General features: G+C 52.4%; 1 protein-coding gene across 5 annotated transcripts in view; it reads right to left on the bottom strand.

The window, feature by feature from the left end:
- Positions 1-12,928, bottom strand: part of RIMBP2 (RIMS binding protein 2) — a 332,648-nt gene that overhangs the window by 64,223 nt on the left and 255,497 nt on the right. For all 5 annotated transcript variants that reach the window (XM_033220100.1, XM_033220104.1, XM_033220103.1 and 2 more), the window contains exon 6: positions 10,761-10,811. In XM_033220100.1, the coding sequence (XP_033075991.1) occupies positions 10,761-10,811 (51 nt within the window). The remainder of the gene's footprint in view (positions 1-10,760; positions 10,812-12,928) is intronic.

The raw sequence follows: 12,928 nt of genomic DNA, 5'->3' as shown, positions 1-12,928 counted from the left end.
TCAGCAGATAGGGCCAGTGGTTCGCCATTCACAAGGGACCCATCCCCAGGACCCAGACACTTCCCACCAGGCTCCACCTATGACACTGGGGGTCACATTTCAAAGGGGCTGGTGCCTCGACAGGGTGCAGCCCACCAAAGGCAAAGCTAAAGCTTCCGGTTTCCCAGGATCAGCAGGGCACCATCTCTTCCACATTTCCTGTTGAAATGTGACCTCCAGTGTTGGATGCGGGGCCAGGCAGGAAGTGTCTGGGTTCTGGGGGCGGATCCCTCATGAACAGCTTGGTGCTGTCCTTGCCATAATGAGCAGGCTAAGTTCACACAAGGTCTGGGTGTTGAAAAGAGCCTGGCACCTCCCATACCCTCCTGCTCTCAGCACATGACACGCCTGCTCCCCCTTCGCCTTCTGCCATGATTGTAAGCTTCCCAAGGCCTCCTCAGAAGCCAGCACGCCTTCTGTACAGCCTGCAGGACCATCAGCCAGTGACTCCTTCATAAATTACCTTCACAAATGGCCCAGCCTCAGGCATTCCTTTAGAGCAAGAACGGCCTGACACACCCAGGGAATTTTCAATTTACCAGAAAATCTCACATTTTAAACACTGGTGAACATTTAAAGGCTCAGCAGCAGTCTGGGCTGACAGGCATATCTAGAGACGGCTGCAGGCTGTGGCTGCTGGCCGTGGTGCTGCTCTGCACAACAGCATGGTGGCACTCCCGCATCAGCAGGTTGGGTGTGTGGGGGGCCAGTTGGATCAAATGTCCTCCTGGCCCTGTAGATGCCCCCAGTTGTACCCACATAAGCCTCCGACCCACAGGACGATCCCTCACTTGCTCCTGGGCCTGGGGGACTCTGGAACCTAGAATTTGCAACCTTCTGGGTGCCTACATCCACCTGGGCATTGAGCACTCACTTATGGACATGCTGCGCAATGCATTGCCATAATTGAGAATCCCACCCAGGGTTGGCCAGTGCAGACACCAGGAAGGCTGCGCTGCCACAAGCCTGGAGACCGCTGCTCCAAGGATGCCTGCCTGACTGCGTCTCCACTGAGGCCCCAGGCACGCTGCTCGGCATGACCAATATCAGGAAAAAGAACCAGTAAAATTATTGGCCTTTTCCTAAGCATAAGGGGTGGGAGGAACAGGCATTCGCTGGTTAAAGTGAAGCTATGTCACCCAGCTCACACATCTCAGCACTGCCCACCTTTGAACGAGCAGGGCGTAGACTAGTGAGGCCCTGCTCCTGCGGTCTCGGGGATGGCGCTCAGAGCTGGGTCTCTAGCCGGTCGTGTGTGCGGACACTGACTTGAGGAGTCTGGTTGCCCTAGTCCCTGTCCAGTTGACATGCTTTCCCTGAATGAGCTCCGGGGGCCAACGTGCAAGCAGCCTCCTAGCAGTGCAGAGCGCTGGCACCACGTGGAGCTCACAGACCAGGCATGGAATGTACCCTGTCGTGCCTGCTTGTCCATAAGCACGTGCTCAGTAAATGCTTGTCTGATGGGAGATTCTGCTGTGAGACTCGCTTTCCTTGTAACCTACACTGAAGGTGTGGAACAGGGGCACAGCCTCCCCCACCTCAAATTCCTACCAAGGAGAACCTAGGAGTCCTGCCCGTCCACACCCAGCTTGTTTGCAACCTTTCCTTTGAGCTCCTCGCCTGAGCACAACTCCCTGCCTTCTTGGCAGCAGGCGAAGGCTCTCATGACTGCCAGGGGGTCCCTGCTGGGGCTAAGAGCTTCCAATTGCCTGTGGGGAGGAATTGCTAGTGGGAGCCACTTCCAAAGCGTGCTGAGAGAAAAGAGCAACCGTGGTGCTACCCCAGGCAGGCACATTTACACCTCAATGTTTATTTCCGGATACAAAGTGCTGTCCTATCTGGGTTTGGGACTGGGTCTGGGTGTCACCCTGGCTGCAGGGATGCAGGGACACACCCAGCCACATGGTGCTGGCTCCTCCCCATCCTGAGGCCACCTGCAGGCACTAGGGCCTGCAGGGCACTGCTCAGAAGCCACTGAGTCCAGACCAGGCAGGAACAGATGGCACAGTCATCAGGCAAATCAACTATAATTGGAACAAACAGCGGAGGCTTGCAAATGTGGATGTGGCTATTTCTAAAGACAAGGGGGAAGCATCCAAAGACTCCCCTGCAGCTTCCCCGGTTCCTGGCTCAGTGCCCTCCTCTGGCTTCCCGGCCTCTGTGAAGAGTGGTGATAAGCAGGCACTGTGCTGGCGGCTGGCATCCAAACGGGGTGGTTCTGAGAGCAAGGGGCCCGATGCATAACCACTCCAGTGAAGAGTGGTGATAAGCAGGCACTGTGCTGGTGGCTGGCATCCAAACGGGGTGGTTCTGAGAGCAAGGGGCCCGATACATAATCACTCCAGAATCACAGGCAGAACCCAGGGACGGTCCAGGCTCACTGGGTCATTTGACTTAGTGTCAGAAGCATTCAAACCACAGCAACTCCATCTTGAATAGGGGCTGGGAAGGATGAGGCTGAGACCTACTGGGCTGCATTCCCAGATGGTGAAGGTGTTCTAAGTCACAGGATGAGATAGGAGATCAGCACAAGATACAGGTCACAGAGACCCTGCTGATAAAACAGGAGGCAGTAAAGGAGCCACCAAGACCCACCAAAACCAAGACGGCAATGAGAGTGACCTCTGGTCATCCTCACAGCACATTATACGCTCATTACAATGCATTGGCTGCTAAAAGACACTCCCCCCAGTGCCATGACAGCTTACAGATGCCATGGCAACATCAGGAAGTTACCCTGCATGGTCTGAAAAGAGTGGAGCCCTCAGTTCTGGCAACTGCCCACCCCTTCTCTCTGACAAAAACTCGTGAACCATCTACCCCTTGTTCAGCATATAATCAAGAAATAACCACGAATAGCCCACACTGCTGCTCTGCCTACGGAGTGGCCATCCATTCGTTTCTTTACTTCTCTCACATACTGGCTTTCACTTTCCTCTACGGACTCACCCAAATTCTTTCTTGTGCAAGCTCCAAAAACCCTCTCTTGGGGTCTGGAAGGAGGCGGCTTTCCAGTAACATTAGGAACAATTTGGAAACATATTGTCCCCTGTGCCGTCTTTATGTGATTTCATTGTTCACTGGCTGAATACCCACTATGTGCCAGGCCCTATGTGAGTTCATTGTTCACTGGCTGAATACCCACTATGTGCCAGGCCCTATGTGAGTTCATTGATCATCGGCTGAATACCTACTATGTGCCAGGCCCTATGTGAGTTCATTGATCATCGGCTGAATACCTACTATGTGCCAGGCCCTATGTGAGCTCATTGATCATCGGCTGAATACCCACTATGTGCCAGGCCCTATGTGATTTCATTATTCACTGGCTGAATACCCACTATGTGCCAGGCCCTATGCGATTTCATTGTTAACTGGCTGAATACCCACTATGTGCCAGGCCCTATGTGATTTCATTGTTCACTGGCTGAATACCCACTATGTGCCAGGCCCTATGTGAGTTCATTGATCATCGGCTGAATACCTACTATGTGCCAGGCCCTATGTGAGTTCATTGATCATCGGCTGAATACCTACTATGTGCCAGGCCCTATGTGATTTCATTATTCACTGGCTGAGTACCCACTATGTGCCAGGCCCTATGCGATTTCATTGTTCACTGGCTGAATACCCACTATGTGCCAGGCCCTATGTGATTTCATTGTTCACTGGCTGAATACCTACTATGTGCCAGGCCCTATGTGAGTTCATTGCTCACTGGCTGAATACCCACTATGTGCCAGGCCCTATGTGATTTCATTGCTCACTGGCTGAATACCTACTATGTGCCAGGCCCTGCCTGGGGGAGTCATGCATTGCTGGTGACTCAGAGAGACCTCCCGGGTAAGTCGGTGTTAGGCCATTGCACCAGGGCAGAAGACGAGGCCAAGAGGGACTCGCGGTCACACCCCCAGTGGGCAGCAGGACCTAGCCAGGTCTCTCCGGCTGCCGTCTCTGAGTCTCTCTGCCCAGGGACCCCCTGAGCCCAAGCCTGCACCCTCACTCACCCACACATCCCCCCCAACACACTCACTGGCCCAGGGGTCACCCAGCCTCTGAGCAAGAGCCAGGCAGGGCTGGTTCCCTGCAGGCCGAGCAGGCCCAGCACCTGGGACCACAGCCCTTTACCTTCAGGGGCCCACAGACATGGTTCCACTTTAGTTTCCTTTAAAATCGGAAAAGAAGTGGAAAAGGGTGATAAATACATAATGCATCCAACCTGAGTAATACTCATCTTTCTTCCACCCTAGATGCAAAATACAACTGTTAGGATTATTTTATGGAGGAAGGGATGACCCCTAAAGGCAAAGGCCCACAGCCCACAGTCGTCCACTGCGGGCCTGAGGCCAGAGCCCTGTGGGGAGGTGGACCCCAGCCTGCTCGGAAAGCAAGCACACTGGCCACCCTAGAAGTCTCCCAGGGAGGAAAGAGGGCTGCTCAGGAAAAAGAGCCAGGCTCCTCTGGGGCCAAGACGAACCAGGGCTGACGTCATCTGCGGTTCGATGCCTCACTCCAGGAGGAGATCCCCAAGGCACTGTGGTGAGGAGAGGGACCCCCACGAGGGTGCCCTGAAGAGTCACCACAGAGCTGCCGACACGCACATGTCAGGCCTCTGAGCCCAAGCCAAGCCATCGCATCCCCTGGGACTTGCATATATATATATATATATATATATATATATAATATATATATATATACACACACACACACTACACACACACACACACACACACACACACACACGCCCAGATGGCCTGAAGTAACTGAAGAATCACAAAAGAAGTGAAAACGCCCTGCCTCACGTCAACGGATGACATTCCACCACAAAAGTAGTGAAAATGTCCGGTGCTTGCCTTAAGTGATGACATTACCTTGTGAAAGTCCTTTTCCTGGCTCATCCTGGCTCAAAAATCTCCCCCATTGAGCACCTTGTGACCCCCACTCCTGCCCGCCAGAGAACAACCCCCTTTTGACTGTAATTTTCCTTTACCTACCCAAATCCTATAAAATAGCACCCCCCTTATCTCCCTTTGCCGACTCTCTTTTTGGACTCAGCCTGCCTGCACCCAGGTGACTAAAAGCTTTATTGCTCACACAAAGCCTGTTTGGTGGTCTCTTCACATGGACATGCGTGACAGCACACGCCAAACACACAGCACTGGCGCCGGCTCCTCACGATGTTCCCCTGACCAGGAAGCCCAGATCCCCATCCCTTAGCCCAGCCACGTGGTGACAAGCACGCCAGCCGCTAGACTTTCCTCAAAGCACCTGAGAGGGCATCACCAGGCTGACTTCCTGCCTTCGGGGCCTGGCCCTGGCACTTGGGAGCTGTGTGTCCTCGGGTAAGGGGCTCGTTGTCTCTGTGCCCCGTTGCCTAATCAGCAAAATGAGGTGACAGAGAACCTCAGGCAGCGGTTTCAGGGGTTAAATATGACTGTACCTCTCAACGGCCTGGGGTAAAGCCACTTTCTGCATTCTTACCCCCTGCTACTGCTGAACACCCAGGGAAAAAAATCAGCGGGTGAAGGCGGCACGGCTGGTGCTCCCTCAGTCTGGAGCTGCCAGCACTGACTTACGATGCAGCCTCCAGTACGCTCTACAGGCAGGACCAGGGCCGCCGTCCCCTCTGCCCCCACCCAGCATCCACAGGGAGGTCAGAGTTGAGCTGATGGGAAGCTGTGCTGTACAGCAGCCCGGCGAAGGCCTGGACTCTGGAGCCAAACTCCTGGGGCTTGAATGGGATTCTGTTCATGACTATCTGAGACCCTCGGGCAGGTCATTCATTAACCTGCCTGTGCCTTGGGTTTCCCCAGACATGAAGAAGATCAAGCAAAATGGGCATTATCTTGTAGATGTCTCAATGTCTCTCCGAAGCACTCTCAGGACAGGGCCCAGCACAGGGCACCTGTTGGAGGTGGTGGTGTTGCTCTCTTCCAGATGGTGCTGCTCTCCGTGTTTTCTTTTGCTTCTCTGTTTTGATTCGACTCCAAGTGCCAAAGAAATTACTTAACTCCTAGTAGCTGGAATCTCCCTGCTCTCAGGTTCTCAGGTTTACAGAAAAGGCTGTCTTGACAGGCAAGTTCCTGAAAACCTCTTCTATGTTTAAATCCTGATGCACATCTTTGCTAAACCCCAAAACCAGCCCAGGGTACTCCTCGGGCCTCAAGACTTCACGCAGCGCGACCAAGAAAAAAGACACCTCCCCGCTGCCACCAAAACCTCCTGGCCATTCATCCTTTAGAGAACAAGGCCTAGAAGTGTCCCTGGCACTGGAGTTGTGTCTATGGGTACCGTGAAAGGAAAATAAATCTCAGGACCCCACAATCACGAAGCCAAACGGAAGCCTCAAGCTGGGAACTATGTCAGCAAACCTGCCTTCCATTTTATTTCTAAATCAGATAGCCGCAAAGATTTAAAAGCTACATAGCTGCCTCACAATTTGCGTACAAAGAGATCCCTTGTGGGCCTCCAGATCTTTACCCTAAAACAGTTCTGTTGAATTTCACCAGGCAATGTAAATTGGTCATTTATCTCCACAGGGGTGGGACAAAAGAACTTAGCTCCTAACCCTCTGCTCACCCGAGACAAATGTATATCTGACTATTTCTTCTGCCCTATTATTTATGCAAAAATGCAGACTCACTGAGCCAGACCAAGGCATAAATGATTATTCCTCTGCCTCCTTCTCACATGGAAATTGTGTATTCAGTGAAAGGCTCATCAGAGACTCAAAAGAATGCAACCCTTTGTGTCTTCCCTACCTGTTGAAACCACCATTGCAAAATTGTAACTGAGACAGTGAAAGAGATCTGACCTAACTCCCTCCTGCTTTTTTTTTTTTTTTTTTTGAGACGGAGTCTCGCTCTGTCTCCCGGGCTGGAGTGCAGTGGCCGGATCTCAGCTCACTGCGAGCTCCGCCTCCCAGGTTCACGCCATTCTCCTGCCTCAGCCTCCCGAGTAGCTGGGACTACAGGTGCCGCCACCTCGCCCAGCTAGTTTTTTGTATTTTTTTAGTAGAGACGGGGTTTCACCGTGTTAGCCAGGATGGTCTCGATCTCCTGACCTCGTGATCCACCCGTCTCGGCCTCCCAAAGTGCTGGGATTACAGGCTTGACCCACCGCGCCCGGCCTACTCCCTCCTGCTTCTAACCTCCAAGCTGTCCTTGTTCATTCCTGGGTGTAGGCTGAACGAACTCTGTGAGAAGCCTAGTGTATAGTTTAGCTTTGAAACAAAGAAGATAACAGCCCTTTCCCAAAACAAGCCTCCTTCCCTGCCTGGAAATAAGACTGCCTTTGCAGGACTAACAAATTGGCCACAAGACTATAAACTATTGTTTAAGAGTCATGCAGCTAGAGGCCGCAAGATTCTGACCCTCCCCAGATTGCTCCTGGAGATAACGTCACTATTGTAAAACCGAAGATCAGGTCTTGAGATATTTTGCAGCCCTGCCCTCTATGGATCTGGTCCGATCATCTGGTCTTGTGGTCCCCACCCAGGAAACGACTCAGTGCAAGAGGACAGCTTCAACTCCCTGTGATTTCACCTCCAACCCAACCAATCAGCACGCCCAACTCTCTGGCCCCCTCGCCACCAAATTATCCTTAAAACCTCCAGTCTCCAGATTTTCAGGAAGACTGACTGAGTAGTCATAAAACTCTGGTTTCCCGCACAGCCAGCTCTGTATGAATTACTCTTTCTCTATTGCAATACAACATAGGTTGGTAAATTGGCTACATCTAGGCAACGGGCAAGGTGAACCCACTAGGCGGTTACGCTATGACCCGGAAGCCTCCACTTCAAATGGTCTCACCTTTGCAGACCAAAACAATGGACATCAAAGCTGCGCCCAGACCACCTTGGCCACATGTCATCGAGACCTCCCGAGGCTGGGTCACAGGTGCGTCCTGAACCGATTGAGACTCATCTCAGACACCTTTGGGTCACCATGTGCTCAGGGGTTTTATGTAACGTGTTCTGGAGTGTATCTTATCTAGGCGCTCTCTATTGTATCTGGCTGAGCGTGGAAGCAGGTTGCTCTGCCCAGTGGAATGTTCTGTCTACAGAAAGTCACCAACATGCCCCATTCTCCAAGGACACAAACACCTAGACATGAAACCCCCACTGCACACCACAGGTGGTTCTTTGATGGGTGAGTGGGCAGGACTTGACAGCCATGGTTTCTCGGTCAACAGCTTGCAGTGTTGGGATCAGGTTCCCAAGGTGGACCCTGCAAAGGCCAAGGCTTCCCAGGGAACGCACTGCTGAAATTATTCTCTGCTTCCCAGTAGCCAGCCTCACAGACTCCCTAAACAATGCTTCTCAGACCTCAGCGGCATGAGAAACATCTGGAAGGGTGATTACAGTCAACCTTGGGCCCCTCCCTGAGGGGTTCAGATTCAGCAGGTCCGAGGCCGGGCCTGAGAAGCTACTTTGCTCACGAGCTCCTGGGTGCTGCTGCTACCCCAGGGAACCCACTTAGAGAACCACTTGTCCAGAAGTGGGAAAGGCCATTCCTTCCACGAACTCACCATCCAACTCAGAGGCCTGTCCGGGGTGGGGCAACCCAGCCTCTCCTCCACCCCAAGGGGAATAGCAAGGGGGTGGTCTGTGACAGAGAGGAGCACAGGCAGCCTCCCTGGCCCGTGGGAAGGAGCTTGCTGGCCGCACAACGCAGAGGCAGAACGGAAGGGTGTGACGCTCAGGTGTGCAACGTGAATTCTGATGACCAGTAACTGAATTAACAGAATTCAGGGTTATCCGCTAGGCTCTCTCAACAACTCTGGCCCCAGGGTAGAATCAACCCACAATTTCTCTCCCCTGTGGTCATCTGAACCCCAGGACCGCTGTGCCAGCCTGAGAGTCACAGCCTTGGCGGGACGGGAAGAGCCATGTGTCTGGGCCTGCGCGGCACCTCAGCGAGCAACGCGTTGCATTTGACACCCGGATGAGGGGGAGGCCCTGCTCGTGGAGCTCCTCGAAGCAGCTCCTCGGCTCCCCCAGGCTGAGGAACCCCGACCACCCCCGACCTGCATCAGAAGCTGCAGTTCAGGAAGCAGAGGCAGGTCAGAGCAGGCCCAGGACTCATGGCCACGTCCACTCACGGGAAAAGCATCGCCAAGCACGCCGGGCGGGGAAGATGCTATTCTCTAGAATACCTGCATGCTGTCCAAGGTGTTCTGCGCGAAGAGCAAAGCAAGACAGTTACAGAAAGACGCCGTAAATAAAAGACGACACAATTTCCAGCACATCCGAATTGCCTTCTCTGTTTTTCGAACCAAAGCACGCTGCGTTGCGACCGTCACCATGTTTGAAAGCATGCACCACCAGCAGCACGGGGTGACAGGTGACGGCGGGATCGTGGAGGACCGGTCCCTCAGAGGCGGATGGAAGCCACACAGGGTCACGTCAATGGGCTCCGGGGCAACTGGGGAGAGGGAACTACCTTTTCTGCCAGGAGATGATGCAGATTAAAGTGCAGTGGATAACTCAGGCCAGGGAAAGTGAATTATTTTCCAGGGAGATAAATAGCCATTTGGAGGTCTGTTTCTATTCTCCCAGGTTATATATTTTCCTATTTGCTATTCATCTCACTCCTCCCTCCAGATAGTTATTAACTAATGGAGGCTTTCAGAAAATCCTTTTTAATATATAGGATGATAATGATGAAACCTTTTCCTGTGGGAGGAATAGACTTTAAAAGGCAACGTAAGAGATGCACATAGCCTATTTTCAGTGGCTGCTGCTCCCCCGGGGACAAGGGACAAGGTCATTTCGAAGAGGGCAGCCTCATCCAATATTGGGAAACCGTGGCCTCTCTTAAGGGAACATTACTGGGAGGAGGCCACCCCAGGGCAGATCCACTCCTACGTAAACCTCTCCTTGTGAGGTGGTGAATGACACCATCCTTGACTTCGGCAGGTGGGGACCCCAGCTCACCACAGCCCATCCGCTGTGCATGACAGATGCAGACAGCAGAGGCCTCAGGGGGACCCCATAGCCCTCCCTGTCTGCCTGGCTACTCACTCCCAAGGAGGCTGGCACTGGACCAGCAGCCAGGGACAGGGGTGGTCACTCCCAAACACGCCACTCACGCAGGTGGGACATAGCGGTTCTTTCCTTCCCAAGGCCAGTGGGAAACATCTCTGGGAGGCAGGAGAAGGTCACTTACGCAGTGTTTGCGAGGACCACACCCGGGGAAGTGCCTCGGATGGCGCTGAGGACTCTGACTCCCCAGGCCCTTCTTACTCTGATCCTACAAATGCCTCCCCAGCATGAGTGGCATACCTTAAAAAGGTACCCCAAGGCAGTTCATCAGGGGCCAGGGCAGCCTCCAGAGGGTCCACCCGCCTTTCCCCCCGGGGAAATCAATTCGCAAGCAAGCGAGTGAGCCATGCCCCCTTGCTTTCCACCCAAGAGGAGCCAGCGGAGGACAGCAGACCACGTCTGAGACACACAATTCTGGGTCTGCATGTGTGGTCAAGGGAAAGCTGCTCAACCGCTCTGTGCCTCAGTTTCCCTGTAAGAACGGACATCGACCTGGCACCTGTCGTACTGGTTGATTGTGAAGCCAACATGAAAAGATGCATGAACGGCATCTAGTAACTGGTGCACCAGGCTCACTTCATAAACATCATCTATTATTTCTAGCAGGCATCAACTAGATGCAACTCTCCCCAGTGTCCCCCACCCCCCAGGCAGAAAGCAGGGGCACACTCCTTACCTCTAGCAGCCGCACTGCGCCTTCATGCTCCTTCTTAGCCTCAACCTGAGCCTTTTTTGAGGAAAAGAGAGAAAAGAGTAAATGTCCAAACGAGAAAGAAGATAATCAGATCAATGTCTGAATCACTGCGGGTGGGGGGTCATTTATTTTTATTCCTCTAACAGAGGAATTAAAGTTATTCCTATTCGTTAGTTATTTTAACTTTTATTTGAGTTTCAGAAATACATGTGCAGGTTTGCTATACAGATAAGTTGCACGTCCGGGGGGTCTGGTGCACAGATTATTTCTTCCCCCAGGTGATAAACTTGGTAGCAGAAGTATCCCGCCAATGCCTCCGATAGCACATTCATCTGCCCAGACGTCCAATGAACTGCTTTGGAAACAAAAACGAATCCTGCAGACTTGACCCCCAGTCAGCTCTAGGTTCCCTGAGACTTCACCAGACCCCGGAGGAGGGGCTGGGGCTGGGTCCTGAGCACGCAACAGGTCTTGGCACCTGCAGCCTGCGGCAAGGCCGCCCTCTTCCAAGCACTTGTGGCAAAGCCATCCGGACCCCACAGAATAAGTAACTTCACACATTTCACTACAGAAATGTCTTGGGATGGCTGCTCCCCGGGCAAAGGGCAGATTCAAACACAGCGGAAATGGAACACTGTTATTTCTTGTCCTCACAGGCCTGGAAGTCGCAGCATCATCATGATGGAAAGGATCTGTCATGTGTGCCTGTCTGGCTTTGATGCCCTCCTCCCCTGGGAAGAGCCTTTGGACTGGCTGGGGTCTGGCCCTCCCCTGTGCTAAGCACGGTTCTGGACCCTCAGCGACTGGTGACCTGGGTGGCATGGGGCCTATGGAGGGCAATGGGCCTCTGCCTGAGAATACTGCAGGAGAGGGAGGCTCCTTTCTACTGGACTTTGGCTTGGGAGGAGGTGAGGCTGGAGCTGCTGGAGCCACTTTGCCACCAGGAGGGTCAGGGCTGGACTGGCCGGGGGCCTCCACAGGGAAACCAAGACTGAAGCTGATCCAGAGGAGGGCAGAGAGCAGCCCAGTCCTGGTGATATCAGGGAGGCTTTGGATTCTGCTGAGTCTGAGGCCAGTAGATTTGAGCCCTGGATCCAGCCATATCCGAAGTCAAATTTTCAGGGATGGGTACAAACACAATTTCCTGTTTGGATTTTCTGTCACTTGAAACCAAGAGTGCTAATGAACATCATCCTCAACTGTGAAAGCAAGGGACACTTCCTAAAGTGTGGGACGCTGGAGATCGGATTCCTGAGGCTGTGACGAGACCGAGGAGAAAAGACAAACCAGGCTCCCGCCTACAGCACAGTCCACACTGTGCACCTCACACTGGCGTCGGCGTCTCCCAAACGTTTCCCATGGAGCAGGAAAACGGGGATTTTTAAGAAGCATGATTTTCTGACACCAGAGTGCACCTACCTCTTAAAACATGGAGCACGAATAAAGAATCCATATGCTACTCTGCGACTTACTTTGGAATTATCGGTTTCTAGAGAAATATTTCCTCTAGCTGCCTGGAGAATAATTAGTGATGGACAATTCAACATCATAAATAAGCAAGTGAACATTATCTTCACAGCTTCTACTTCTCACTTGCAAAATCCCGTGGGCTGAAAAGAGGGAAGAGCTGGCTTCCCCAGCCAAGGGGAAATCTGCCATTCCCCAGGCTAAAAATGAAAAGTCGTCTGAGGTTTCCATAGAGTTCATTCATGTGCGTTCCATTCTCACATCTTTCCAATGAGAGTTTCAAGAGCTGGGCAAGGGACTGGAACGCAGCACGTTAATTACACCATTCTCGAATTCAGCTCAACCATTGAAGGCCGAAAACTGTTCCTTTCAAAGCAAAAACCAGCAAGAGCAACAATAAATAACAAAACAGAAAAAGAGACAAGCAGGGAACATACAGGGATTATATAAATGATGCCACCACTGACTCAGTTGAATCAAAGATAGTTTTAAACTGGCAGGATTTAAAAAAAAAAAAAAAAAAAAACAATTCCAGCAGGCTGTTAAAACTCAGCCAAGCTGGCAGTACAACTTCGTTTCCAGCTTCAGATGAAAACCAGTGCATTTTTGCAGGCTACTTGCAAGCTGGGCCATTTGAGCAATCAGAATAGACTTAAAACTGGCAGCACTGAGTTCTTACAAAA

Source organism: Trachypithecus francoisi, unplaced genomic scaffold, assembly GCF_009764315.1.
Source record: "Trachypithecus francoisi isolate TF-2019V2 unplaced genomic scaffold, Tfra_2.0 Lachesis_group11, whole genome shotgun sequence".
NCBI lineage: Eukaryota > Metazoa > Chordata > Mammalia > Primates > Cercopithecidae > Trachypithecus > Trachypithecus francoisi.
This window is presented reverse-complemented; position numbering and strand designations above follow the sequence as displayed.